Genomic DNA, 26,108 nt, shown 5'->3' on the forward strand with positions numbered 1-26,108 from the left:
TTGGCAGCCGCCCGCCCACCGGCTGAAGCCCCGCCTCGCTCGCCTCGATGACGTCACCAGTCCGGGATTTCGCTCGCGGCCGCTCACGGCTTCTGGAGCCCGAGAGCCTGGACGCGCATGCGCGGTCCCTACGGCCACGAATTGGCTGAGAGGTGTTGGGAGGCAGTTACTGCTCCGCCGCAGCGTGAGGAACCGGTGGGGCGGGGCTCCGCGGAAACCGGAAGTATCTAGTGACAGGCACTTGGAGCAGTTCCGGTGAGTTTGGGGGAGGGGGGATCCCGCCTGGTTGGAGGGATCCGGGACGGAACACTGGAACCCACGGAGGGTGGGCGGCTCCAGAGCAAGGCTCACACTCTGTGCCCTGCAGATGACTGTCCACAACCTGTACCTGTTTGACCGAAATGGAGTATGTCTGCATTACAGCGAGTGGCACCGCAAGAAGCAAGCGGGGATCCCCAAGGAGGAGGTGACGAGAGGGCCCCGCGCAACCGGGTGACCTCGCATCTCCAGATGCACATAGTCCTAGTCCAGCCCTACCTCTCCAAACCCTGGCTTGTCTGCTTCAACAAACGAGAGCTAACTGTGCCTCTCTCCCTCCAGGAATTCAAGCTGATGTACGGGATGCTCTTCTCTATCCGCTCGTTTGTCAGCAAGATGTCCCCGCTAGACATGTACGCGGAGTCAGAGGAGATGTTGAGGGAAGGAGGACTAGCCTTGGGAATTTTGGGGTGGGGGAAACTTTCTGGAGTGGAATGGGCTATTTGCCTCCAGAGAAGGGAAGCTGAACTCGGAGCGAGAGTGCTGGAGCTGAAAGGAGCCCTGGTGGGGAAAATCTGGAGGTAGAGAGGTTGGGAGTGGGGGCAAAGTGGGGGGCAGGGGTAGGGGGAGAGAGAATGGGGGGTGTCTGCTCAACCAGGCTCCTACAGATATGTTTAGAGAAAAGGGAGTCGACCTAGAGAGGATTAGAAGTATCTTTTTGGGAGAGATTCTGCTCCCATTCCTTAACATCCTCCTCATCCCTGCAGGAAGGATGGCTTTCTGGCCTTCCAAACTAGTCGTTATAAACTCCATTACTACGAGACGCCCACTGGGATCAAGGTTGTCATGAATACTGACTTGGGCGTGGGGCCCATCCGAGATGTGCTGCATCACATTTACAGTGCGGTCAGTACCAGCCCCTGGGACCCTTCCCCCAAAACCCTTCAACCTATGCCATGGCCATATAGAGCCCCAAGACTCCTTCAGATTCCCTGCTAGGATCCTACTGTATTGTATTGTATCTCTATTGAAATCAGAGTTTTCAACACTCCCACCACCAGTTTCTCCTCAAGGAGGCATACCTCCCAGCCCTTGATCCTTTTGTGTTCACACATCCCTGAGGTTATACTAGGTTTGGAGTTGGAAACAAGAAGTGTCTAAAGCCTGGCTCTAACACCCTCCCTCTCCATAGCTGTACGTGGAGCTGGTGGTGAAGAATCCCCTGTGCCCGCTGGGACAAACGGTACAAAGTGAGCTCTTCCGCTCCCGACTGGACTCCTACGTCCGCTCTCTGCCCTTTTTCTCTGCCAGGGCTGGCTGAAGGAAGCACCGTACCTCACCCCTCAGGAGAATCTCTGTGTGCCTGGGCCCTTCCTAACCTGTTTCACCTGAGGGCCCCCACTGCCTGCCCCTCCAACCCCTCGAGCCCCCAGGAAGCCTACACTGGTGCCCTCCCCGTCCAAACCAGGCTCTCTCTCCAGTTGTATCCTCTACCAGATGCCACTGGAAGTACAGAATAAACTCTTTGTCACTATCTGCGTCTTGAGCTGTCAGTTTGGGTGGTTGGTCAGAGACCCTGCCCCACTCATGGACTCATGAGGGGTGGCCGCATCCCCTGAGCCTGCACAGAGGCTTTGAACCACGAGTTTCTCAACAGCAACACTACTGACATTTCGGGCTGGATATTTCATTGTTTGGGGGTGGGGGTGCTGTCCTGTGCTTTGTTCTGGGCGCCACTCACTGGATGCTGGTAGCACAGCCCTCTGATAGTCAAAAATGTCTTCAGAGCTTGTCAAGTGTCCCCTGGGGGACCAAATCATCTCCTGTTGAGAATTACTGAGCTGGAGGAAGCCCGACCCTGCCTCGGGTCCCAGAGAGTACCAAGAACCACCCTCCCGACTTCTGCTCTCCGGCTCCTCGGAGTGCACCCCATATGCCTGCGGTAGAGCCTCGGAAGGCGGGGCTTATGCAGATGTCGGCGGTTTAACCGGGAGGCAGGCGGGTTTAAGCAGATAAGGGGGCGGTCCCTGCATGTTGATCAGCTGGGCCCGCTGCGGACGCGTCTGGGAACCTAGTGGGTCCCACTGCGGTTTGGGGAGGCACCTCTCTTCCGCCCCACTGGTCCCTAGGTCCCTACCCTCCTTGGACCGCCCTCCACCGTTACCCTCGTTCATTCCCCCCCCCCGCCCCGCGCCAGTGCCCCGTAAACGAGTATCTCCCCTCGTGGTTCCCCCGGGGTTTCTCTCCTCCCACCGCAAACCCCGCGACCTCCAGCAGCCCGCCCCCGCGGGCCCGGTCCTGCCTGCTGACTCCCTCCGCAGCCTCCTCAGCCGTCCCGCTCTCCTCAGGGCTCCAGCCACTACACGCCCGGTTGTCAGCCCTCGGGCTTCCCGGTTTCCTACCCTTCCCGCCCCCTCGGAGCCCCCTCCCCCGTGGCCGGCCGGCATGCAGGTGTCTATCGCGTGTACTGAGCAGAACCTTCGCAGCCGGAGCAGTGAGGACCGTCTGTGTGGACCCCGGCCGGGCCCCGGGGGCGGTAACGGTGGGCCGGTCGGTGGGGTGCATGGGAATCCTCCAGGAGGAGGGGGGTCGGGCCCCAAGGCCCGGGCCGCAGTGGTCCCCAGACCCCCAGCGCCCGCTGGGGCCCTCCGAGAGAGCACCGGCCGAGGCACTGGCATGAAATACAGGTATGGGGGTGGCCGGGCAGCCCACCCTATCTGCTCCCCTTTCCTGAGCCCCGAGGCTTCCTGGGATGCCCCAGGACCCCCTCAAACTTCGCTAAGAAGGTCCCGCCTCATTCCATCTCTTCTTCCCATCACCAGCACTCCCTGACTTGGTCCCTCTCTTGGTCTCCGTTGATACCCTTGACTAGGAAAAATTCAAGTTTACCAAGGTTGATCCGGTCCTGTCAGTCCCAGGGGATGATGCTCCTGAGCTTTTCTCCTTACCCCCAGGAAAGCCAGGGATGCATGGATCTCCAGGCTGTGCCCCCTCCCCCCAAGAGTGTCCTTGGGTCTGTGTCCTAGGAAGAGGGGGAAGGAAAGGGCTTCTCACTCTGGCCTGCTCAGGGTGCCTGACCCAGATACTGCCCTCACCGGCCCCATGGGCCCAGTCTCCTGCAACCTATCTTGGTGGGGACAGAAGTCCGAAGGATAGACCACATTTCTCAAGCCTATGCTGAGGAAAAGGGGTCAGGTGGGGAAGTGGACTGTAATGTAACCAACTTTATCTCAGAGAAGAACTGCTGGGCTCTCAGAACTGGCATGGGGGGCAGGAGGGGCAGGGGAGGGGCTCCTGCTTGGGTGTGAGCAGAGATCACTGATCTGACCTGGCTTTGTCAGTTGAGGAATTTGATCCCTTCCATGTGGCAGTTCTGTTTAGGAAGCTGAGCTGATTACCTGAGTGGGGGCCTTGGGAGGAGGGGCTCTCTCTTTCAGAGACAGACTTCACAAACCCACAGGAGCAGAGGGAGTGGAGAGAGGAAAAGGGAGAACTGGCCTTTCCTGTCATACTCCCCACCTAGGTGTCCTACCTACTTTGTGGGAGGCCCATCTGCCTAGCTTATCAAGGGACCCCTGCCTGCCTGAGTGCCTGAATTCGACTTGGTTTACCCCTCCCACTCTGGTGTCTGCCCTTTAGCATAGCACTCTCTGTCTGAAGGTCTGTTTCCACAAACTCATCACAATCAGCCAGTCACATTTCTTTGGGGCCCCCAACTCCACACATGCCAGAGATGCCTCAAACACAGACAAAATCCCACCAGGAGCAACACAAACCAGCAGCACATCTTCAGTGTGATAGTAAGGAAGAGAGGCATTGGACAGTGTATCCAGAGGAAGTCATTTATTTGTTCACTTATGCTGTGGGCATAGCACTGCCCAGTTTGTAGCCTACTGGGTCTAGTTTCTTTGGACTGGACACCCTGAGGGCTTCTCATTCTGGAAGGAGAGGAGCTGGGAGCTGATAATCTATGTCCCTAATGGAGGCTCCACACCTTCCTGCTACTTCTGTCTCCTGCAGAAACCTAGGAAAGTCTGGTCTTCGTGTGTCCTGTCTTGGCCTAGGTGAGTTAGAAAAAAGGATTTAAGGGAAAGATGTTGGATTTAAGGGAAGGGTGTTCTTTCATGACTTGCCTCCCACAGTTCTCACGTGCCTGGCTTCTCTCTTGCAGGTACCTGGGTCACATTTGGTTCTCAGATCTCAGATGAGGTATAAGTGATGGGACCTAGAAGCAGGGTGAGGGGCTATGAGGGAACCAGAACAAGGGGAAAGGGGTTTGGACAAGCAGAGGGAATGGTGAATGGGACAAGCAGCTGGAGGAGGAGGAAAGGGGAGAGAATGTGGAAACCAAGGCTGAGGTGCTATGGGCCAGAGTGCAGTGAGGGAGGTAATTGAGGGGCTAGTTGTTGATCTTCAACTCTTTCTCTCACCTCCCTAGACAGCAGAGGATGTGCTGACAGTAGCCTATGAGCACGGTGTAAACCTGTTTGACACCACTGAAGTGTACGCAGCTGGAAAGTAAGGACTGGGGTGAAAGAGCTAATTTATATTTAGAAGCCTGAGAAGAACATCAGGGCTTCATGTTTTCCCTCTCAAGAACCCTGGGAATTTTGCCAACACTAAGTTCTAACCTTTCAGCCAGTGGGCCCTGAAACATTATGGGAATCACAGTCCCAAACATCAATCCCTCTCCAGCTTGGAGGGCAGTGGGCATACTGTGCAGTCAAAATAAAATAAAACCAACAAATACATCTTGGGCATCAGTTATGTGCAACTGTGTGGGGATTACAAAGCTAAATTTTCAAACACACCACATCACATCACACACTCATGGCTTCACGCTGGGAGTAGCCAAAACCTACATTGGCCTACCCCTACCTCTTCTGTTCCACTCATCTTCAACACTTGGCCCTAACGTCTGCTCCTCCCAGAAGCCTTCACCTACTTCCCTGAAGTTGGTCACTAGCCCCCTCAATTCCCCAAACACTTTATACTGCCCTCTGACACACCATCATCAGTTACTGATTCATGTGGCCATATCTGCTGCTCAACTGGGATGCTCCTCCTCCCATGAAATTTGTCTTGCTTTCCCTCATGTCACCTAAATACCTACACAGAGCCCAGCACAAAGCAGGCACTGCTTTGTAGAATGACATCAGTATGCCCTCAAAAAGCTCACAGTCTAAGTGGTTAAACAAACCAACCAAAAAGACAGGGCGATACGAAAGACTGAATTAACAGTCCACCATAACTCAAGACTTGTCACATCTTAGCTCATGATTAAGTGCCAAAGAATTATGTAGTCCAGTGATTTTCAACCTTTTTCATCTCATGGCACATAAACTAATTACCAAAATTCTGTGGCACTTCCAAAATATATATTTTTTGCCATTCTGACAAAAAATATAGGTATAATTTTGATTCATTCACAGTGGATGGCCACTGTTATGTTAGCTGATGCCATTTTTTTATTTGACAATCTAAGGGAAATTACTTCAGCGCCCCTGACTAAATAGTCAGGTATTGCATGTTTTAAAAATCCTTGCAGCATACCAGTTGAAAAGCACTAGTGTAGCCAGTAAGAGCTATGGAAGCTGACAAGGACTGACCATAATCTATAGTAATAAGAAAACATTTTCTATTCTGCTCAGAGGCAGAATCTGAGCTAAGCTTTGAAGTATAGGTGGGATTTTGCAGAGACTCAAGGGAAGGGGGCACACAGATGGTTAGAACCAGTGTCTCCCTAGTCTGTTTCACTCCCTTCATCCTAGTCCTTCCCTTCAGAACTCAGAACAGAGCTTGGTGCCGTTGATGCACAGTTGATATTTGTTGAATGATTGAATGAAAACTATATGCACCCTTAGTTCCAGGAGCCTCTTTTATTTAGTCCAGAATGGGGCTGACAACCCAATTGTCTCCTGGTTTATGCTCCACTTTATGAGACGAAATTAGTTGAAGGGAAAAGTGGGGAAGAGGGGAAGGAACTGATCCACCTTGGAGGAGTCAGTGCTTCTATGTTGTCTTTCTTCCAGGGCTGAAAGAACCCTAGGCAACATCCTCAAGAGCAAAGGTTGGAGGTGAGACTGTGTTTTGGGGGTTGCTGGGGACATGATCATCAAAAATCTTTTTCTTGCCCGGCTGGTGTTGCTCAGTGGTTGAGCATCAACCTATGAACCAGGAGGTCATGGTTCGATTCCCAGTCAGGGCACATGCCCAGGTTTCAAGATCAATCCCCAGTAGGGGGTGTGCAGGAGGCCGGAGACTGATGTTTCTCTCTCCATGTTTCTGTCTCTCCCTCTTCCTTTCTCTCTCCCTAAAAATCAATTAAAACATTTTAAAAATGTGTGGGGTTTTTTGGTTTTTTTAAATAATTTTCTTGCTGGTTCTCCCATTTCTGTTTCCAGGAGATCAAGCTATGTCATCACCACCAAGATTTTTGGGGGAGGACAGTAAGTGGCTGCCCCACTATAAGTGGGGAGAAGATCTACAGAGGATGTGAAGGTGTATGGGATGGGGGTGGTGACAGCTGTCCCCATACCTGCTACCCCAGGTCTGCATCCCACCTGTGAGAAGCATGCAATCCCAGTTCCTCATGGTGCCAGGCCAGCCCTGGTCTCCTATCTTTGTCACACCTCATCTTTGACTTACCTTTTCCTATAGGGCAGAAACTGAGCGAGGCTTGAGCCGCAAACACATCATCGAGGGTGAGAGTTAGAGGCTGGGAACCTGAAGTGGCTTGGTATGGAGCCCAGAGGAGTTGGGAACATTCTCTGAAGCTCTTGAATTAGAGGCTTTGAATAGGGGAACTGGGATTTAGGCAGCCATGGCAAAGGGGTAAGATCTGAATTCTTCAGAAACTGAAACTGAGGTGCTTACCTTCCTCTCCTCATCCCTATCCCAGGCTTGCGAGGATCTCTGGAACGCCTCCAGCTGGGATATGTGGACATCGTCTTTGCTAATCGCTCAGACCCCAACAGTCCCATGGAGGGTAAAAGCAGCATCCCAACCCTTGAGAGACCTTCAAAACTGAGCACTTCTCAAACCCTCGATAGGAAGCCAGTCCTTGCTCAGTCCCAAGCTCCACAATGGAGGCTCAGACCCCAGGACTTGGACAAGGAGGGAGGCAAAGAGCTGAAACCAACCTCTTTGATTCCACAGAGATGCCTGGGGTCTTGGTAGGGTAGGCAGATATATGCAGATCTGGAGTCCTGGATGCCAGGGATCTGACAGTAAGGCTCTCCCTCTCCCATATGCCTAGAGATTGTGCGAGCCATGACCTATGTCATCAACCAGGGCCTGGCCCTATACTGGGGGACATCCCGATGGGGAGCTGCAGAAATCATGGTGAGTATGCTACCCCACTTCCCCCTGTTCCACAACTGGTTTCCACTTTTCACATGGCCACTCCAAATGCTACTCTATTGGAGGAGGAGTGGAAGAAAATGCAAGGAGTGTTCTGATCCCCATCTCTTCCCCACCCCCACCCCGCTCTTCCCCATCTCACTCAGGAAGCCTACTCTATGGCCAGACAGTTCAATCTGATCCCTCCAGTGTGTGAACAAGCAGAGCACCATCTGTTTCAGAGAGAGAAGGTGGAGATGCAGCTACCAGAGCTCTACCACAAGATTGGTTTGCAGCCCTCTCGTCCCTACCTTTCCCTTGGGCTCACCATCACCTTGATTCCTTTCCCCACGTCCAATCCTCTTCCTCTTAGGTGTTGGCTCAGTTACCTGGTCCCCTCTGGCCTGTGGCCTCATCACTAGCAAGTATGATGGGCGAGTCCCAGATCCCTGCAGGGCCACCATCAAGGTTTGATCTCCGGGCTCAGGATGGCAGGACTGGGCTATTTTGGCTTTTCTGGGGGGGGGGGGTCTTTTGCTGATTCTCTTTGGTCTCCAGGGCTACCAGTGGCTCAAGGACAAAGGGCAGAGTGAGGAAGGCAAGAAGCAACAAGCCAAAGTCATGGACCTTCTCCCCATTGCTCACCAGCTGGGCTGCACTGTGGCACAGCTTGCTATTGGTGAGGCACTGCCAATCCTGGACCCTGCAGGGGCCTCCTCTCCTCCTGAGAAACTCCCAAACCCGACTGGTTTGTCCTTAGGGAGGATGCTCTTCCTCAGAGACGCTTCTGAAGTCCATATGCTCACTACTATCCATCAGTTCTCTTGTTTTCCTCCTCTGGCCCCAGCGTGGTGTCTCCGCAGTGAGGGTGTCAGTTCAGTCTTGCTGGGGGTGTCGAGTGCAGAGCAGCTGATTGAACATCTGGGCGCGCTACAGGTGAGCTGGAGAATCAGAGGCAGAGCCCATCTCTGTCCCCTCCCCAGGAGTCAAGGCCTCATTGTCCAACCCAGAATGGGCCTGTGAAGTCACTCACTACAAAGTCCTCACTTTGCAGATGAGAGGTCCCAGGGTGACAAGGCAAAACGGGCACAGCTGTGACTCTTTCCCTGGCACTTGGCCCTCTGTGCTGCTCCCCTGCGTCCTCTAAGGTCATGCCCTCAAACTTCATGCCCTTCTTCAGTGACCCAACCATCCCATTCTCCTCCAGGTGCTGAGCCAGCTGACCCCGCAGACGGTTATGGAGATAGACGGGCTTCTGGGGAACAAACCACATTCCAAGAAATAGTCCGTCGGGGGGCGCAGCGAGCCAAACCCGGGTCCGCTGCACCCCTGCCCACCCAGAACTGCTTCCCCGCAGCCGAATCCCTCCTGCTCCAGGTCCCTCCACGCAGCGGTCAGAGCCAGAGCAGCCCCGCCCACTAACGAGTTCCGGCTTCGAAAATCGACTCGCATGAACAAAACCATATCCTTCCGCAGTGGAGCTTGAGAGGAAAAGTAGTCCGCGGCTCCCTGCTGCGTTCTCCTAGGCCTTTTTGCTAATCCCAGGCATGAGCTACTGAGCCGTCCCCTCTGCCATTTGGTCTCGCTCCCTTCTCTCTTATCTCAATAGCTGAGGCCCATTAAAAAAAGCTAAATGGAAGACATAAGAGAGGCAGAGTACCTCAAATGTGGCCCTTGAAATGTCATCAAGGGGTAATAACCTAATAAGTGAGTGTGATTTCATCTGGGACAAAGGAAAATGTTGTGCGATACAAAGGAAGCCAGGCTGGCCCTGGCAGGAAGTAAATGATAATCTTTGGGAAACCAGGACCCTGCCACCCTGCCAGGAGATGAAGGAGGGCTTAAAACTAGAATTAAAGTTAATACGCTGTTTCTGACAAAAGTAGAGGGAAATTTGATGGCAGATGTATAAGCTTGGCCAAGGTAGCCCTTAGAAAAGAGTTGGGCTGTGCTTTGCAGGAAATAGTGACAGGCTTTAGGTCACAGCAGAGATATGGGGCTGACATAAAAAGCTCTGGGGATAGACTTTTGAGTCTTGAGTGGGACTTCCTACCCAGCAGAGGAGGACTGGTCTTTGTTCTGGCAAAAATCTTAAAGCAATAATGATGGCCCTTGTGTAAGACTTTCCAGGGGATTGTAAATAAAATCTTAATCCTTCTCACGCATTGTGTCTGAAATTGCAGACGATGGGAGGTTAGGGTTTCAGTCTCAGATATCTGGCCTTCTAGCACCCTTCCATTAGAAAGCTCCAGTACTAGCTTTCTCTCCATTGCTCATTCACCTCAGAGACCCAAGCATTGTGCTCCTAGGCATCATTCTCATCAAGGACCCAGCACCAAACTACTCGGGCCCCAGTTTTCTTCCTTTCTCCAGTTGCCACATTCCTTAGAACCCAGAGAGATCTGACTTCATGGTCTTTTTCCTCCCTCTGACACCACTGCCCTTGTTTTGTTTTGAACTTATATTAGCCACACTCTGGTCTTATACTTCTTTATTTCACTCTTGGCTGATACCCACACATATGCCAAGGGACTATACTGGGGGTTTTCTTGTGGCTCAGTGGGATGGGCTGTTCTGAGGTTGAGGCATTGGGCTTTGGTGAAGGAGAGGTAAAATGAAACCTGGTCCATGGTTGAGATGATACAGAGAAAGGGAAAGGAGTATCATTATAAAGGTAAGAAGAAAACAAGTGAAAGATCAAGTGTGAGGATGGCAGAAAAGCAGAATCAAATGGGATTATGTCAGATACCGCCCCTTAGTCTTCCCCAAAGGACTCTGATTTCCCTGAGACAGAAAGTGGGTGGAAAGTTACAACCTTTAAAGATCACGAGGCAGGGAAGAAGCGGTCTGCCTTCCTTAAAATACAATCTTGCCCTGGCTGGGTAGCTCAGTTGGTTGGAGCATCATCCGGTACACCAGAAAGGTTGCAGGTTTGAGTCCCCGTGAGGGCACATAACTAGGTTATGGGGTCAGTCCCCAGTTGGGGGACATACAGGAGGCAACTGATCGATGTTTCTCTCTCTCTCTCCCTGCCTCTTACTCTAAAAATCAATGAAAACATATCCTCAGGTGAGGATTAAAAAAATAATTATAACCTCACCATCTCCCTGCTACCCATCCTCACCCTTGATCCTGAAGCTGAGAGAGCAGAGAAAAATCAATTTCCAAAACAGAAAAAGCAGCCCAGCAGCCGTGGCTCAGCAGTTGAGCACTGACCTAGCATCCAGGAGATAGTGGTTCACTTCCCAGTCAGGGCACATGCCTGGGTTGCAGGCTCCATCCCCAGTTGGGGGTGTGGAGGAGGCAGCCAATCAATGACTCATCATTCATGTTTTTTTTTCTCTCTCTCTCCCTGTCCCTTCCTCTCTCTGAAGTCAATAAAGATATATTTAAAAAAACAAAAAAGAAAAAGTAGCATGACACTTTCTGGATTAGCAACCAACCAGATCAACTAATGAATACTTACATCCCACTCCTATCATCTTGCACTCATTTTGGAAGACTGTAGAGGGAAAAAAAAGTAAAATGTATGACTAAACTATGATTAGTTATTCTGTAACAAACATACATGAATTTATAAATTCAAATAGTCCTCTCTTACATAATTACTTTGGAGGGTTATGCATTTATTTTAACAATGCCTCCCCCATTGCTCAAAACACTTAAAAAACTCCTTATAATTACCTTCAGAGGCAATTTAGAAACCCCTTGTAAGAAACCTTACTTTATTGTCATACCTTATTTACTACATTCATTTATTTTTTTTAAATATGCTTTTTATTGATTTTAGAGAGGGAGAGAGAGAGAAAACATTGGTTACTTCAGGTACACATCTCAGGGACCCAGCTGCAACCTGGGCATGTGCCCTGACGGGGAATCAAACTGGCGACCTTTCAGTGCATGGCGCAATGCTCAAGCAACTGAGCCACAGTGGACAGGGAACCTCATCCATTAATTTAACAGAGATTTACTGAGTCCTACTATGGGATACAATGGTGAACAAAACCAGACTCAGAATGACCTTTGTGGAACTTACAAATGGGCAAAACAAACAACACTCAAACAGAGACTTTAGTTGTCCAAAGGCCAGAGGAAAGCCTGCAATGAGAGCTGACAGGCGAGTAGGTGTTACGAAGGCGAAAGCAAGAGGGTTGGGGAACAGCATACAAGAAAGCCTTGTAGCAGAAAAGAACATACAAGCCAAAGATCTCCAAAGCCAGAGTGTCTAAAAAGGGAATGGAAGCAGAGCGTGAGACATGGGTGGGTTCAGAACATACAGGGCCTTATAGGGCACTTTAGAATATTATCTTTATCTTAAGGACAGTAGGAAACCTAGATCAGTTATCTATTGATATACTTCCAAAATTTAGTGGTTTGAAACAACTTCTAAGCACAAACTTCTTCGTCATTCTTTTCATAATTCTGTGAGCTGGCTATGGGTTTCCTCTGCTGTGTTCATCTAAGCTCACTCATATGGCTGAATTCAACTGTCAGGTTGGCTGAGCCAGAAAATCCAAGATGGTCTCATTGGTACATCTGGTTCTTAGTGCTGGCTGTTGGCTGGGGCTCCTCAGTTCTCCTTCATGTGGCCTCATCCACCACTGGTTTAAATTTCCTTATTTGGCGGTCTCAGGGAAATATTGCAAAGGGACAAAGGCAGAAACTACAAGGTCTCTGAAGGACTATGCTCCAGAATTCATCACTTCTGCCACATTCTATCAGTCAAGCAGGTCATGAAGCAAGCCCAGATTCAAGGGATAGGGAAATAGATCCCAATTCCTTCTCCTCAATGAGAGAAGCAGCAAAGTCACATTGCAAAGGAATTGGGAGCTCCTAAACTACCATCACATTAAAAGGGTTTTTTTTTGTTGTTTTTTTAAATCCTCACTAGAGGATTTTTTTTTTTCCATTGCTTTTCAGAGAGTGGAAGGAAGAGAGGAGAGAGAAACATCAATGTGAGAGAGACACATCAATTGGTTGCCTCCCGCACGAACCCCGACCAGGGCCAGAATCGAACCTGGGACACCCTTCAGTCTGTGGGTGGACACTCTAATCACTGAGCCAAACCAGCTAGGGCCACATTAAAAGGTTTGAAACGCAGTGCAAGCGGTGTGTGGTAGGACATGATTGAATTTGAGACATAGGAAGATCACTCTAAGCAGTGTGGAGAAAAGCTTGCAGAAGGCCAGAATGGCTGTGGACTGGCTGGTTAAGAGGCTCTTACCAGGGTCTAAGTAAGAGATGATGGCAGCTTGGACTAGGGTGGTGTACTGGAGATGGAGAAGAGTAGGTGGATTAGAGGGATATTTAGGAGACAAAGTGAACTGGGCGTGGTGATGTCAGTAAAGGAAGATGAAAATGAAGGAGGGGTCAAGGATGGCACCTAGGTTTCTGGAGTTGGATAAAGAAAGAAGTAGGAAACACTGGAAGAAATGCTGATTTGGACAAGGAGATCATCAGTTTGGATTTTTGAAGATAAATAAGAAAGAAAGTCAAGCAAGTGACTGGATATCGAGGTCTGAATTACAGAGGCTTTAACTGTGAAACACTTTGGGAGCATTTATATAATCAAATCTACCTTAAAAGTTTAAGATTTAATCACCAACTGGAGATATTAAAAGATGTGAGACCCCTGAACACCATTCCAAAGAGAAGTTCCAAAACAGTTTTGAATTATGACAACATCATTGAAATAAGTAGCTAGCTTCCCCCAAGTGACCATGAGGACAATACAACTCAGAAGTTCTGAAATGTTTGCTTAAAAATAATGGTATAGTATACCTCCTCACCAAGATTACCCTCTAAGGTTTTAACAAACTAGTTAAAAAGCAAAACCAACTCTACATTGCCTATTCTGCCAGTTAAATGCCATGGGTGTAGAGAAGCCCATCTCGTATTGACCAAGAGAGATGGGGCTTGATAATGCTGTGTAGTGAGAAGTTAAAATGAATACAACATAGGCTGGGGGCACAGGATAATTATAGCTAATATATGGTGTTTACTTTGTGCCAGGCACCGTTCTAAGCACTTTACATATATAAGCTCATTCAATCCTATTATTATCCACATTTTACAGAGGAGGAAACCAAGGCCCAGAGAAGTTAAGTAACTTGCTCAGTGTCACAACTAGTAAATGGTGGTGGCTGGGATATGAACTTAAGCCAGCTGGATCTATATATTAACCCCCACACCAGAACCTGGATTGCAGGTCCAGGAGAGGAGGGTGAGGAGGCAGCTGGGGATGGGTGTGGCACCACGAGGGAATGTGGGCTGTGAGTATTATGTCCTGTTTACCTGTGAGGGAAGTCAGACCCCTGAGTCAGAACTCATTCTGGGCTGCTTTGCTGGGGCCATCATTGTGTGTGGGTGTCCAGGCCTGGCTACTCCGGAAGGAAAGGATTCCCAGGATTCCTAAGGCCATGGTCCTGAAATCTATAAGTCCCTCCTAAGGCTGAGATGTCAGTTGGTAGTTGAGCAGTTTGAGAAGGAAATTTGGGAAGCCAGCCTTACAAAAACACGGGGCAGAGGGGTGGGGGTCATATATACTAAGCAGAGTTGTGGGCAGAATGAGAGTTACTGCCAGGCAGCGTCCATTCAAACACGCAGGAGCCCACGAAAGACTTGGCAGAATGGGCACTGTCACTGGCTGAGGAAGTTTGGATGGGGCTGTGTGACCAACTGAACGAACAGGTCCAAGGGACTGTAAAGATCTGTGCCGGTGGCTGAGGTGGGGCACAAGAAGGGGACCGGGGATTTGCACCTCCATATAATGGAGGAGCGCGGGCTTTGTGCTGAGGGATGAAGGAATGGGTGGAGGGAGTAGAGGGCTGTGTGCCTCTGATCGCTGCAGTCCTGGCACTACCAGGGCCTCCTACCCCCCTCCCCCCCAGCTCAGCCAGTGTTGACATTCCCGGCCTTCGGCTTCCACCGCCCCCACGCGTGCCGCCGCGGGGAGCGGCCTGACCACTGCGTGACGACTCGAGGGGCGGGGTCTCATTATTAAAAGGGGCGAGAGGCCGCGGCGCCCGCCCCAAGACCCGACCCGGGTCCCAGGGAGCAGCAGTTTGTTCTGCGGACAGCGTTGGCCGCGTTCGAGTCTGCGGCGGGCACCATGCAGCTCCTGGCGAAGGTGCCGTCTCTTCCGGAGCTGGGAGAGCTGGACTGCGACATCTGCTACCGGCCCTTCAACCTCGGGGGCCGCGCGCCGCGCCGCTTGCCCGGAACGGCACGCGCCCGCTGCGGCCACACGCTCTGCACCGCCTGCCTGCGCGAGTTGGCGGCGCGCGGCGACCGCGGCGGAGCGGCCGCGCGCGTGGTGCGCTTGCGCCGCATCGTCACGTGCCCCTTCTGCCGCGCCGCCACCCCGCTCCCGCGCGGTGGGATCACGGAGGTCGCTGTGGACCCGGACTTGTGGTCGCGGTTGGAGGAAAAAGCGCGCGCCGAACGTGAGCCTGATGAGGCTGGTAGCCCGGTCAGGGAAGGTGGCGAGGCCGACCGGAAAGCCGACGATGAGGAAGAGGAGAGCGACAAAGGGTCGGGGTCAAGGAGCGCGGGGTGGCGCGCGTTCCGACGGCTCTGGGACAGGTTGCTGTCACCCGCGCGCCGCTGGCGGCGCCCGCTGCCTAGCAACGGTGAGGGGCCATCCCGGGAGACTGCGGGGGTGGGAAGGCGGGGAGAAAGCCCAGGATTAGACTGCTTCTTCCCGCTGCCACTAACCCTTCTTCTTTCCCCTAGTTCTGTACTGTCCGGAGATCAAGGACTTTGCCCGTATGACTCGCTGCACGCTGTAACCACGGGGCCCTAGAAGCTGAGGCAGAAGGAAGGTGGGAGCTGCACTCTCAGGGCGTGCTGTAGTTCAAGCGGTTGATGCCAAGGCTACCCCCTTTCCCATTCCAGTATTGGCACTGATGAGGAAGTGGAGCCTAGGGCAGGAGGGAACGCCCTGGGAGGTGTTGATGCTGAGCTGGGGAGGCTCCTAGACGAATCGCCCCCATTTGCTGACTGTGCCAGCCTTACACACTCAGGATAGAGTGGCCCAGGAATGATAAAAACAAAGTCTGTGTTCCCGTGGGAAGACGACAGATTGTTTCCTTAGCTGTGACTTGGCTTTCATCCAGGGCGGCTCTGGTGTGTGGGAGCAACAAGTCCCATTTTAGCAATTGTGTCAATGGTTTAAAAATTTCAAAAAGATGGAACAGGAAAGAGGCTGATTTTCATGTCATGTTAATCTCATTTCTCCACCACATAGGAGAATTGAGAAAAATAAGCTGTTTGCCCCACCGCCCCCCTTCCCCATGCTGGTATGCCTGCTGTTTCCCCACTTTCCTGCTCCCAGTACTGTATTCCTAAAATTATCAAGATGCTTTCTGCCTTGCTTCATTTCAGAATCTCCCTTCAACCTGTTAGGTCAGGTATCAGAAGGTCCAAAGAACAGTAATCTGAGGCACCTAATTAGGGCCTACTCAAGGATGGAAGGGAGAGACATTCAGTAAAGGTATCAAGTTTTAAACTTTTGATATGTTTTTACAGTCATAGGGAAACACTGTCACTACTGAAAAAAGATGCTCATCATATAATTTTAATCTTGTGTCCCATAATTGGAGTTCTACTGTATGCCATGAATTGTTTTAAAACCCCATCAGTATATTACAGTCAATGGGGGCTTGTTGGAAGTGCAAAATCTCAGGATTTCCCTTCAGACTTACTGAATCAGTACCTGCATTTTAACAAGAATCCCAGCTGATCTGTGTGGACATAAAAATTTAAGCATCAGTCCAAGTCCTAGATGCTCTAGGATGTTACCATTTATGGGTGAAATATTTAGAACACAAATGGTATTTAATAAATTACGATTTTATTGAAGGTTCTAAAGCGAGTCTGTTGCTGAGGAAATCTATATTCTTCATGTGCGTAGTTGCATTTTCCTGAGTTAAAATGTGAACTTAAGTATAAACCTCAATTTTTGTAACCGTATTTTAGCTTTTTTTCTTGTCTCAGCTTAAATGTTCCCTTTTTTGGGAGGCCTTTCTTAGCATTCTACCTGGTGTTGCCCCTTCCCTCAGAAAACATAATGCCATTTTATGTTCACTGCTTTTATTTTCAGATAGTATGTGTTTTGTTGGTGTCCCCCAGTAGAGTAAACTTCATGAGAGCAACGACTGACTTGTGACTGTTGTATCTCCAGGGCAACAACAGTGTTAATGTATAGTATGTACTCAATAAATGTTTGTTGGATTTATCTTTCATTTTTTAACACTCAAAAACTAAGTGTCTGACCTCTTTCAGCCTCTGAGCAGCCTTGGTAATGAGCAATACATGTCAAGGAAATGTCTAGCAATTCAAATACTTAGCAAGCTGTGGAGATCTGACCTGCCCCCCCTCCCCCAAAAAAGTACTTCTGCACACTTGGAACTGAACCTGTAGAGCTTTGGTGACCTCTACTGACACTTGTGGGAACTAAGCAACTTGAAGGTGGAAAGGATGATCAAAAGGATGAATAGTAGTAGGCAGCTCTGAATCTTAGCAGGCAACGCCTCACACACTTCAGTCTAGTAATCCCTGCCCTCTCTCTAATCTCAACCTGAGGCCTGTGTAGGTATCCTGCTGCTCACCCTCCATCTCTAAACTGAGCTCATTACATTAGGGTTGGGGTTGGAAAAAGAGCCTCAGAGTTTCAATTGATGATCCGAGAAATAAAAATGAGAAAAAGGTAGTCATGAGATTTTAAAAAAGAGAAAAAGATGGATAATATGAAACAGCAGAAAGTAACACACTTCTTTCCTTATCCCTCCCCCCAGTCAAAGAACTCCCACTCAAAAATAACAGAGCACACAGAAAGGAAAGTATAATTTATATGTACAACCAATAAACCTGATACAGAAGAGGGGGTTGGAACAGACCAGGAGTGAGTGTGAAGAGACTGGGGAAAGGGCAGCAAGAAACTGAAGGGGCAGCGAAGAGGAAGTGGGGAGGTTCGCTATGCAAACTGCGACTCTCCTCAGCCCCTTCTGGGGAGGAGGGTGTACGTGCCCATGTATCCCCAGCCTGCTCTCCATTATTTTGCTCTGGTCCTAAAAGCAAGGTAGTCCCCTGACTAGGCCCCCTGCCTGATCCACTCAAATTTAGTCTGTATTCAGGCCTTCAGGAGAAAGGGGAGAAGTTCTCAAAGAACCTGAGCCCCAGAGCTGGGGGTTCTCCCAACATCTGGCCCATTGTGTTCTCTCCCACCCTTTCTAGGTTACCTGGGTCCCTAGAACAGATTGGGGAGCTCCTCTTTGGCTTGAGGGAGTATCACCCAACCTTTACTCTCTTTGTAGGGGTGGTTCTTGGTCCCTGTGGAGGGGGTAAGATGCCCAACACAAGATGCCAGTACGCAGGAGGTAACTAAGCCAGTGAATGGCGCCTTTATTCTGAGGTGGAACAGCAATTGACTCCCTTGTAATTGCTCCACACTCTAAGGAGAGGTAGGGGAAGGAAACATGCAGCCACCCCTCCTCTTCCCTTCCTCCCTCCCAGGGCTGTCATCCCTATCTAAAGTTCCCCTCCTCTCTTCAAAGCTCCTTTCCTCCACCAAAGTTTCTAAAGGCCAGGTAATGCTAATCCCCCACTTCTGCACAAGATGGAGAGCTTATATTGTAAGAATAAAGACTGGGGAGCTCCAACTCTTTCCTCCCCACAACCATTTACCGGGAAGCTGTGTATGTTTGGCAGTGGGGGATAAAGGTACTTGGAAGACCCTGCTAACCATCTCCTACCTAGACCTCTTCTCACCAGCACAGTCTTCAAAGCGTGGTGGGAAAGGTGTGCAGGAGTGGAGAACGACAAAGGGCCCTTCTTGGAAAGAGGCGTCGTAAAGAGGGGCAAAGGGGCTCCTAGCCCAATGGTGGCCCAAGGGGTGGGGAAGGCGGAGGATTGGCAGCAGGCCCCAGACCCTGAGCTGGGGGTCGGCCTCGGGCACGGGGCCTGGGTGACGGGCAGGCCTGGGATCCAGTCAGTCGTCTATACAGATCACCTCCCCGGCTCGGGGCTCCTTCCGATCCAGCCCGTCTGCCACCAATGCCCCCACCATTTCCTTCTCCTTCTTCACCAGCACTGGAGGGCCGTTGGTGGCGGCTATTGGAGAAGGGGATAAGGAAGTGTCAAATCCCTACTTCACTCCCAAACACCACTTTCTGACAATAGTATATTCTCATTTCTAAGTCACCTCATGCCACTTGCAACTGTCCAGGGTAGGGGTGGGAAGACCAAGGCAAATGCCTCTCCCTGAGATTCCCCCTTGTGCCACATGGTGGAACATATGCTTCAACACTCACTATACCCCTTTTTCATTCATATTCTCTTTCCCTGAAGTAGCCCAGATGGAGGAGGCTCAGGTAAGAGGTACTAAGCTGCAGAACCACTGAAACCCTGGATGAGGTTTTTGACCAAGGGAAGAGAAGCTGAGAAAGGGGTGGGAAGAACAAACCCCAGAATCCATTCCATAAAACTCTGGGTACTTCCAAGGAAATGAGATGGGCTGGAGCAGCAAAAGGGTAGCTAAGCAGGGAAAAGCTTGGAAAAGGAGGAATGAGAGGAAGTCAGCTAACCTGTGATGAAGGACCCTGCAGGCATCTGGCTGTAATTGGCGCCTGCGGCGGCCAGAGCCCCTACGGGAGCGGTGCTGAAGGCCGCCCCGTACCCCGGAGGTGTAGCGTAGGGACCCGGAGGAAAGACCTGGAATAGAGAGGAAGCTCAAGTTAGTCCACAGTTGGAAAGAAAAGCTGTAGGGAAAATCTTATGGGTCAAACTCCAGAACTACTGAGGGGTATGATATACGGGAGACTCAAGGGTGATGAGTACGCTAGAGTAAATCATTTTTCCATGTAGTATAGGATTCAATGTAAGTATGTATGTGTACAGGAGTACCAAAAGGGAGACTGGAGTTAGGGAAAGGAGGTTACCGGTGTGGGGTGAGGCTCCGTGCCCTTGCTGGCCAGCCGGCTGAGGATACTGCGCTCGGACATCTGAAGGCGGGCTGCGATGGGGGGTATTCGAGACAGTGTGGCTGGCAGGCGGGTCACGTCTGCCTTCATGTCGCTCAGCAACTCCTCCAGCTGGTTCAGAACTGGGGCCCAGGCCACGGAGAAAGAAGGGCAAGAGAAAGACAGGAAAAGGAAGAGATGGAGCCAGGAAAAGAGATGAGGAGTCAGATGGACAGATAAAGTCAGAAAAAGAGAGCGAGAGGACACAGATGTCAAAGAGCCAGATGAAAATGATAGAAGTACACAGAAAAAGAGAGTGACTCAGTGAAGGGGGGAGTAAGTGTCAGGTAAAGGGGCAGAAACCAGATTATCACAGAGACAGATGGAGAGAGAAGAAAGGAAAAAAAGGGAATATGGAGAAGAGGGAGATAGGGGAGGACATTGGAAGACATGGGGGCGGGGAGTTGTCAGAACATCCCATACTGGAAGAGTGAGGTTTGGGGTTGGGGATGTTGGGGAGGAAATAGGAGGCATGGGGAGGTGGTAAGTGGTGTCAGAGGTTTAAGGATCAAGGTTTTAATATGTTAGGGGGGAGGGAGGTTAGAGGGTCAGCATTAGGAATTAGAACAGGAAATCAACGGGTCCAGGAGTCAGTCACTACATCAGATAGGATTAGGTGGTTAAAGGGCTTTGGAATTTAATATTTTATTTTCAAGGTAAGAGGGTTTGGAAGGAAGGGCTGAAGATCAAAGGGAAGTTTCATGGGGAAGGGTCAGAGGGTGCGATGGTGGTAATTTCCACCTCGTGGAGTGAATAAGATGTGAGGAATGTGATTTGTGGGATTGGGGATAAGAATTTTTGTGGACTCCACACAGGCCAAGGCCCCAGAAACGGTGCTATTAGCAAGTATGGCAGGCATGTGGGTTAGCAAGAAGTTCTGCCCTTTGGAGGGGATGTGGCACAGTCTCATGGAGTCCTGGGGAGAGACTCTCTCTTAAGCACTGATGTGAATGCTATTAGGCATGGATGAGGGTTGGCTGCCCAAACCCTAGAGGCTAAAAGCCAAGGGGGTACCAGGTGGGTCAGGGGTGAGGTTAGAGGTCAGAGGGGGGCGGTTCAGAGGGTAAAGGGGTCAAAGGGGTGGGAAGATTCTGAGGGGTGCGGGGTGAAGACTTACGCAGCGTTGTGGGCCCTCCCCCGCGCGGGGCCGCCGCGGCCCTTACCCTTGTGCAGTACGGCGTTGGCCGGCTTGTTCCCCGCCAGCGACTCCTTGGAGAGGTGCTGGTGGCTCTCAGCCAGGCACTCGGCCTCGGCGAAGCGGGCGTGGAGGGCCATGGCGGGGTGCGCCGGCTCCTGTGATAGGTTCAGGTAGGCCGCCCGCCGAAGCTGCTCCTCAATCACCAGCGCCTGCTCCAGGAGCTGAGGGCATGGAGAGAGGGAGTTAGTGCAGTGTCTGCCAGCAGTGGGTGAGCAGATGGTGAGCCTGATGCAATGCGGGAGACCACACTGCCCTCACTGCTGACACCCCCAGCTCCACATCAATACCGAACCTAGCACCAACCCAGATCCAGACCACAGTCCCAAACACAAGGTTACAGTCCAGTTTTAGCCTCAAGCAGCAGTCCAACCAGATGTGGGCCCACCTCTGACCCAAGCCCCTCTTCAACATTGTTCCTTTTGTCCCTCGTCCCCACCTTGAATCTCCGGGCCAGAAACTTATTTTTCATCTCCAGAAAGTTCCCCTTATTGGCTTCAGTTTTAAATGGCTCATTGATGATGGCAAACTGAGCATCATTCTGGATGTCCTGCCACCGTGCGTAGCCATGGCTGCCAATGAAGGAAGAGAACCATCAAGGAATTTAACAGGGATAGGAGCTGGCTGTGAACATTTCTTCTTTTTGGCTTGATCTCCCCAAAGGGTGGCACTATGCCCCCTTCCCTCGGTGTGGACTCCTCTTCTCTGTAATTCCCCTCTTTCCAGGTTGTAAGAACGTTTTCCTTGTACTTGTATCAAAGGATACAGAACAATCCCAGCCAGAAGCCAATAGTCATGTCTTCGGTGCCAGATCTCATTGAGTTTCCCCGAAGAAATAGCTGCCCGTTCCTCATTCTGCCACAGTGTGTGAAGCTCTGAAAAGAGGGTAGAAGACAGATAAGGCATCAGGAATTTTCAAACTACATCCAGCCCAACAAACAGGTAGAGATGAGGGAACTGAATAGTGGTAGAGGACACTAAGGACTCTATGAGGAACAGGTCAAGGTTAGAGTAGGGTTAGGAATAAAAGTAGTTACAAACAAGGTTCAAGTTAGAATTAAGAATAAAGGTAGGATTAAAGACAACTTTGGAGTTAGGAGTACACTTAAGGAGGACTGAGGGCAAGAAGCAGAGACAGCACACACCATTTCATTGGCAGTTACTTGGACTTAAAGGCCTCAGGCAAAACGAGAAATCCCACGAGGACGAGCAAATCCCCGTGAAAAGTAGGTGTAAGAAACACTCCCTCACCTGTAAAGCCACCATCTGCAATATTGAACATGAACCGTGGCTTCTCTGCCTTCTCCTCGCGTCGTCCATTGGATCGTGGCTCATCTCGAGGCCCAGATCGAAGCTCCCGGCTCCCTTTAACATCTTCTGCTAGGGCAGATGGGGCAAAGCTCACACCTCAGGAGTCTCCTTCCAGGTCCCAAGACTACTCCCTGTACTCTGCTGGAACTTGGAACAGCTACCCACCCAGGTGCCAGGCATTTGGTCCCTCAGACTCCACATCCCGATTCCCTCAGGCTCCCAAGTGTCCAGTCCTTCCACCCATTACCTCTCTTGCCCAAATCCCCTGTTTCCCCCTCCGGCCTCTCCCTGTGTTCCTGTCCATCCAACGGCTTCTCCTCCCCCCTCTCTCCTGGCGTCGACTCTGTGGCTGTGGGAGGGGATAAGGGACAGGAAGGGAGGATGTCACCCTCATTCTCTGACTCCAGAAGAGGGAATGCTCAAATTCTAAGCCCATTACCCCTAAGCCCATACACCCACCTGACTTCTCTCTGTCCCCCCGGTACCCAGGTTCAGGCTCCATCTCTCCAGGTACCCCTGGCTCCTCATCCTCTAGAGGAATCTTCTTTGACTCCAGCCGTTCCCCAAGTGATAGGGCTGGGCTGGGGACATCAGCCTGGAAGGCAACAATGAGTCCAGATGAACTGGAGGGCTCCCAGAGGACTCCCTCTCCTCAGGGGAGCCAGGTAGCCACACACCTCTGTCTCCATCTTCTCCCCAATTTTGCTATTCTTCTCTGGCTTCTCTTCCTGGTTTTCAGCTTCATCCTTTTCAAGTGGTGTCCTTATGCCATCTCCTTTCTCACTTGGAGCTGGAGTAGCTACAGGGGGAAGGCAGAGTGAAAAGGCAGAAACTCCTCACCTTTGACTCCAACCCCTCTGTCTAGCCCCATCAGATAACCGGCCTCATCTCCATCTCTCCCACCATGCTGACCCAATTACCAGGTTTAGAGGTGCATGGACTGTTTGTAACAGAAGCCTCAGGGGTGGTGGGAGACGTTTTGGTAGGAGAGGAGGCTCTGGAGGACCGCTTAGAGTCAGCACTGGGGTCAGGCATCAGCTCAGGCATCGACCAGCGCCCATTGATGTGCTCAAACTCCTGTACCTGAGGGGAGAGGGGGAGTCGTAGACACAGGGATAGGCTTCAGGTTATGGACACATAGGAAGCTCCAGTCCCCTCTGTCTCGTCTCGAACCGGCCTGAGTCTGGAACTCAGGGATGCAAGGCAGAAGAAGGACAGGGCCCCGGCAGCCAGCTTGGTTCTTTTGGTGAGGGAAAGACTGATACCTTCTTCTTCACGAGAGACATGACTCCAATGCGGGTCAACACTTGCTGGCGACTCAGGCCCTCCCGAGGGACCCCGTCAGCAAATGTTTCAGAGCCGTCTGCCCCAGGCTCACAGAGATGGCGCATGAACAAAGACACATAGGCCCTGAGGAGCATGGGGATGGAAGGTGAGTTAGAAGAGCCTAAAGAGAAGCACAGGGATTACAGAACCCCTAAACCCTAAACTCCCTGGGCGCCTCCAGGGTCCTCCCTGAGCATCTCCAAATCCTAAACCCCCATCTGCCCCTCCCCTTGTTCTTCCATTATCTCCTCAGCTTTGGTACTTTGTTCCTAGGCCCCATCAGTCAGCTCTTCATCCTTTCCACCAGCTCCCCTGCCTCGTTATTATGGCCAAGTAAATGTGAGGCGAGGACAGTCTGGGTGAGGCTCCTTTCTTAGCCACCTCTTCCATGGGGAAGGAAGCCTGGCCTCTCTACTCTAAGCTCGTCTGAGGGAAGGTGGGTCAGGCTAAGCCCACCCCCCAGGAAACCGAGCCAGGAAGTGTTGTATGGCAGGGAGCATGATGATCAGCTGAGTAAGATCACATCATATGGTGGCCAAGAGGAAGAAAGTTAACACCCAAAGCTCTTACCCTTTCATCCAACTCTGTCCCGTATCACCCACACTCACTTGAACTCCTTCTCAGTCTTGCCCCTTAGGTCTCGCACCAGCCACTGAGTGGTGAAGGCATCCTGTGGTGGCATCCCCCAGCGCATCACAGCATTGAGAAAAGCCTTCCGCTGACGGGTGTTGAATCCCAACACCTAAGGATAGGGGAGAGGAGGGACTAGGTGATGATGTCCAGGCATCTCATTTCTTGGTCCTCTCTCCCCTCAGTGACTTGATTTCCAACCCCCAACCTTCATTGTCTCCTTAGGGAACTCTTAGGGGCCTGGGCCCAGCTTTCACCTCAATGTTGCCCCCAACTCGAGCCAGCAATGGAGGCAGTGGCTTATCCTTTTCATTCCGGAGCTGCCTCTTTGACTGTCGACGCCCTGGATAGGGGTGACCCCAGTTAGCAGGTCCACCACTTCTTCCACCCCTCGGTCCTTCCCAACACCCCATTCCCACAAGATACAGAACTCAGGGAAGGCCTGTGTCATGTCTGAGGCACTTCTAATTTTCTTCCAAGCACTTTCAGAACTACTAACTCAGTAGGTCTAAAAGAATCAAGTCATATTGAAAAATTAGTAGCAAATATTTGATGCAAGCAAGATTACGGATGGGAAAGTAAAATGATGTAATCTTTCTTGATCTTTCACATCTAAACCTGTGCTGCAAATTTTAACAATGGCGAGGTTAGAGATATTTCTTCCTTTCAGTTCATTTGTAATCTTTACTTTTTCTACAAAAAAATACGGCATTTATTTCTATAAAAACAGTGGGCTTAAAGGAAATGAGATGGGAAGAGACGTGGTAGAAAGTCAGGAAAACAGATACCACCTTCAGGACGCTCGTCGAAGTCTTCATCTTCCTCCTCTGATCCCACCGAATATTCTGACTGGTTATCTGCAAGGGAAAATGGCTCAGTGGCCAGCAATGGCTCCCTGGACAAGCCCTTTCTGCTTGGATGTCTCCTGGGGATGCTGGATGCCGGCCCGCAGTCTGACTTCGGGGCCTTATATCTTGAACCATGCTCACCCACCAGCAACTTTGTCTCTGAGTACCTCCTGAATCCTGTGATCCCACTCTAAACAAGGACTCCTGGGTGTGACATGTGCCCTCCACAACCACCAAATAGTTTATTTACTGATTTTTGGTTAATCCTCACTAGAGGATTTTTTTCCATTGATTTTTAGAGAGAATGGAAGGGAGGGAGAGAGAGAAACATTGATGTGAGAGACACATCGATTGGCTGCCTCCTGCACACACCCCAATCGGGGCCAGGGATCGAACCTGCAACCCCGGTATGTGCCCTTGACCAAGTGTATGGGCTACACTCTAACCACTGAGCAACACTGGCCAGGGCTCACCAAATCGTTTAGATCGCCTGCAAATCCACCTGGCCTCTGGGTAGCTTCTACTAATCCTTCCTAATCTCCTTCCCCTTTAGGAAGGAAGGCCCTGACCTCTAGGATTCTCCCTTTTCTACTAAATGCCCCCTAGCCTCCAGGCCCCTCTCCTCAGCACTCCTCAGTTCCTTGCGGGGAGGAGGCAGTCCTCACCTTGGTCCTCTTGAGCAGCATCATTGTAGTTAACTTGCTTGCGGACCCGCTTGCCCTTGCCGAGATTTCGGGCTAGGTCTTCCTGTTGCTGCTCATAGTGATGCCTCAGCAGCTTTTCCCAGTAGTCAGGATCCACGTTCTCCTCCTGCTTGATGATCTCTCGTTCGATCTCCTCAATCTGAATAGCAGCAGAATGAACGCTGGTGGCCTCCCTCTCCCCCAGTCCCTTCGCCTCCTGCTTCTTAGATGTCAACTCTGGGCAAATTCTCTGGACACTGCACATTTTCATTTTCCTTCTCTTACCTTCAATATGCTTCTCCTCATTATTTCCCTTTTCTAAACCTCTCCTCTGGTGCCCTCGGCATCGCTCCTACTCTGACTCAGGAGGTACCCTTTCACATGTATCAGTGCTTTCTGTGCCTACGTCTCTCCCCAAAGTCCAATTTGACCCATCAGACCAAGAAGCTGGCTGTGGTCCACTATTGCTCTTTGCAGGGCACTAAGGTAAAATACC

The 26,108-nt window shown here is 51.0% G+C and overlaps 4 protein-coding genes and 1 non-coding gene across 22 annotated transcripts in view; 3 read left to right on the plus strand and 2 right to left on the minus strand.

Annotated features, from left to right (window-relative positions):
* Positions 1–285: 285 nt before the first annotated feature.
* On the plus strand, positions 286–1,792 carry TRAPPC1 (trafficking protein particle complex subunit 1). The gene is made up of 4 exons (XM_016222495.2): positions 286–466; positions 601–671; positions 1,026–1,164; positions 1,451–1,792. Exons 1-4 carry the CDS (start codon positions 368–370, stop codon positions 1,577–1,579), a joined length of 438 nt encoding a protein of 145 aa, XP_016077981.1. The 5' UTR covers positions 286–367; the 3' UTR covers positions 1,580–1,792.
* Positions 1,793–4,085: 2,293 nt separating this feature from the next.
* KCNAB3 (potassium voltage-gated channel subfamily A regulatory beta subunit 3) lies at positions 4,086–9,266 on the plus strand. 2 transcript variants are annotated; one of them, XM_016222493.2, is made up of 13 exons: positions 4,086–4,322; positions 4,430–4,467; positions 4,697–4,776; positions 6,291–6,335; positions 6,663–6,707; positions 6,919–6,962; positions 7,160–7,246; positions 7,517–7,602; positions 7,767–7,887; positions 7,973–8,067; positions 8,158–8,278; positions 8,447–8,535; positions 8,807–9,266. In XM_016222493.2, exons 1-13 carry the CDS (start codon positions 4,229–4,231, stop codon positions 8,882–8,884), a joined length of 1,023 nt encoding a protein of 340 aa, XP_016077979.1. In that variant the 5' UTR covers positions 4,086–4,228; the 3' UTR covers positions 8,885–9,266. The 2 variants fall into 2 exon arrangements, with proteins under 2 accessions (XP_016077979.1, XP_087681983.1); XM_087825857.1 differs by having other exon boundaries at positions 8,158–8,535.
* A 5,429-nt stretch (positions 9,267–14,695) lies between these two features.
* RNF227 (ring finger protein 227) lies at positions 14,696–16,852 on the plus strand. The gene is made up of 2 exons (XM_087825879.1): positions 14,696–15,230; positions 15,334–16,852. The coding sequence occupies exons 1-2, from the start codon at positions 14,711–14,713 to the stop codon at positions 15,387–15,389; spliced, it is 576 nt and encodes a 191-aa protein (XP_087682005.1). The 5' UTR covers positions 14,696–14,710; the 3' UTR covers positions 15,390–16,852.
* A 457-nt stretch (positions 16,853–17,309) lies between these two features.
* The window catches only part of CHD3 (chromodomain helicase DNA binding protein 3), a 48,227-nt gene continuing 39,428 nt past the window's right edge, over positions 17,310–26,108 (minus strand). For 5 of the 17 annotated variants that reach the window (XM_087825860.1, XM_087825864.1, XM_087825861.1 and 2 more), the window contains exons 25-40: positions 25,595–25,772; positions 24,873–24,938; positions 24,339–24,424; positions 24,060–24,193; positions 23,391–23,535; positions 23,046–23,208; positions 22,803–22,924; positions 22,585–22,720; positions 22,373–22,474; positions 22,066–22,194; positions 21,581–21,689; positions 21,254–21,386; positions 20,737–20,978; positions 19,539–19,702; positions 19,185–19,311; positions 17,310–18,711 (exon numbers count right to left, since the gene is read on the minus strand). In XM_087825860.1, coding sequence (XP_087681986.1) covers positions 18,471–18,711; positions 19,185–19,311; positions 19,539–19,702; positions 20,737–20,978; positions 21,254–21,386; positions 21,581–21,689; positions 22,066–22,194; positions 22,373–22,474; positions 22,585–22,720; positions 22,803–22,924; positions 23,046–23,208; positions 23,391–23,535; positions 24,060–24,193; positions 24,339–24,424; positions 24,873–24,938; positions 25,595–25,772 — 2,277 coding nt within the window. In that variant the 3' untranslated portion in view covers positions 17,310–18,470. The remainder of the gene's footprint in view (positions 18,712–19,184; positions 19,312–19,538; positions 19,703–20,736; positions 20,979–21,253; positions 21,387–21,580; positions 21,690–22,065; positions 22,195–22,372; positions 22,475–22,584; positions 22,721–22,802; positions 22,925–23,045; positions 23,209–23,390; positions 23,536–24,059; positions 24,194–24,338; positions 24,425–24,872; positions 24,939–25,594; positions 25,773–26,108) is intronic. The other 12 variants (XM_087825868.1, XM_087825870.1, XM_087825867.1 and 9 more) reach the window with 5 other exon arrangements.
* On the minus strand, positions 23,787–23,926 carry LOC148091194 (small Cajal body-specific RNA 21). The gene has a single exon (XR_015715944.1).

Source organism: Miniopterus natalensis, chromosome 17 (assembly GCF_054644295.1).
Source record: "Miniopterus natalensis isolate mMinNat1 chromosome 17, mMinNat1.hap1, whole genome shotgun sequence".
In the NCBI taxonomy this organism is placed as follows: Eukaryota; Metazoa; Chordata; class Mammalia; order Chiroptera; family Miniopteridae; genus Miniopterus; species Miniopterus natalensis.

Bases quoted from the DNA above. Each gene is read 5' to 3' on its own strand.
- TRAPPC1 (XM_016222495.2), top strand. From the start codon at position 368: ATGACTGTCCACAACCTGTACCTGTTTGACCGAAATGGAGTATGTCTG. The intron at 467-600 runs GTGACGAGAGGG...CTCTCCCTCCAG, and splicing joins CGGGGATCCCCAAGGAGGAG to GAATTCAAGCTGATGTACGG. The intron at 1,165-1,450 runs GTCAGTACCAGC...CCCTCTCCATAG, and splicing joins TGCATCACATTTACAGTGCG to CTGTACGTGGAGCTGGTGGT.
- KCNAB3 (XM_087825857.1), top strand. From the start codon at position 4,229: ATGTCCCTAATGGAGGCTCCACACCTTCCTGCTACTTCTGTCTCCTGC. The intron at 4,468-4,696 runs GTATAAGTGATG...TCACCTCCCTAG, and splicing joins GTTCTCAGATCTCAGATGAG to ACAGCAGAGGATGTGCTGAC. The intron at 6,336-6,662 runs GTGAGACTGTGT...TTCTGTTTCCAG, and splicing joins CTCAAGAGCAAAGGTTGGAG to GAGATCAAGCTATGTCATCA.
- RNF227 (XM_087825879.1), top strand. From the start codon at position 14,711: ATGCAGCTCCTGGCGAAGGTGCCGTCTCTTCCGGAGCTGGGAGAGCTG. The intron at 15,231-15,333 runs GTGAGGGGCCAT...TCTTTCCCCTAG, and splicing joins GCGCCCGCTGCCTAGCAACG to TTCTGTACTGTCCGGAGATC.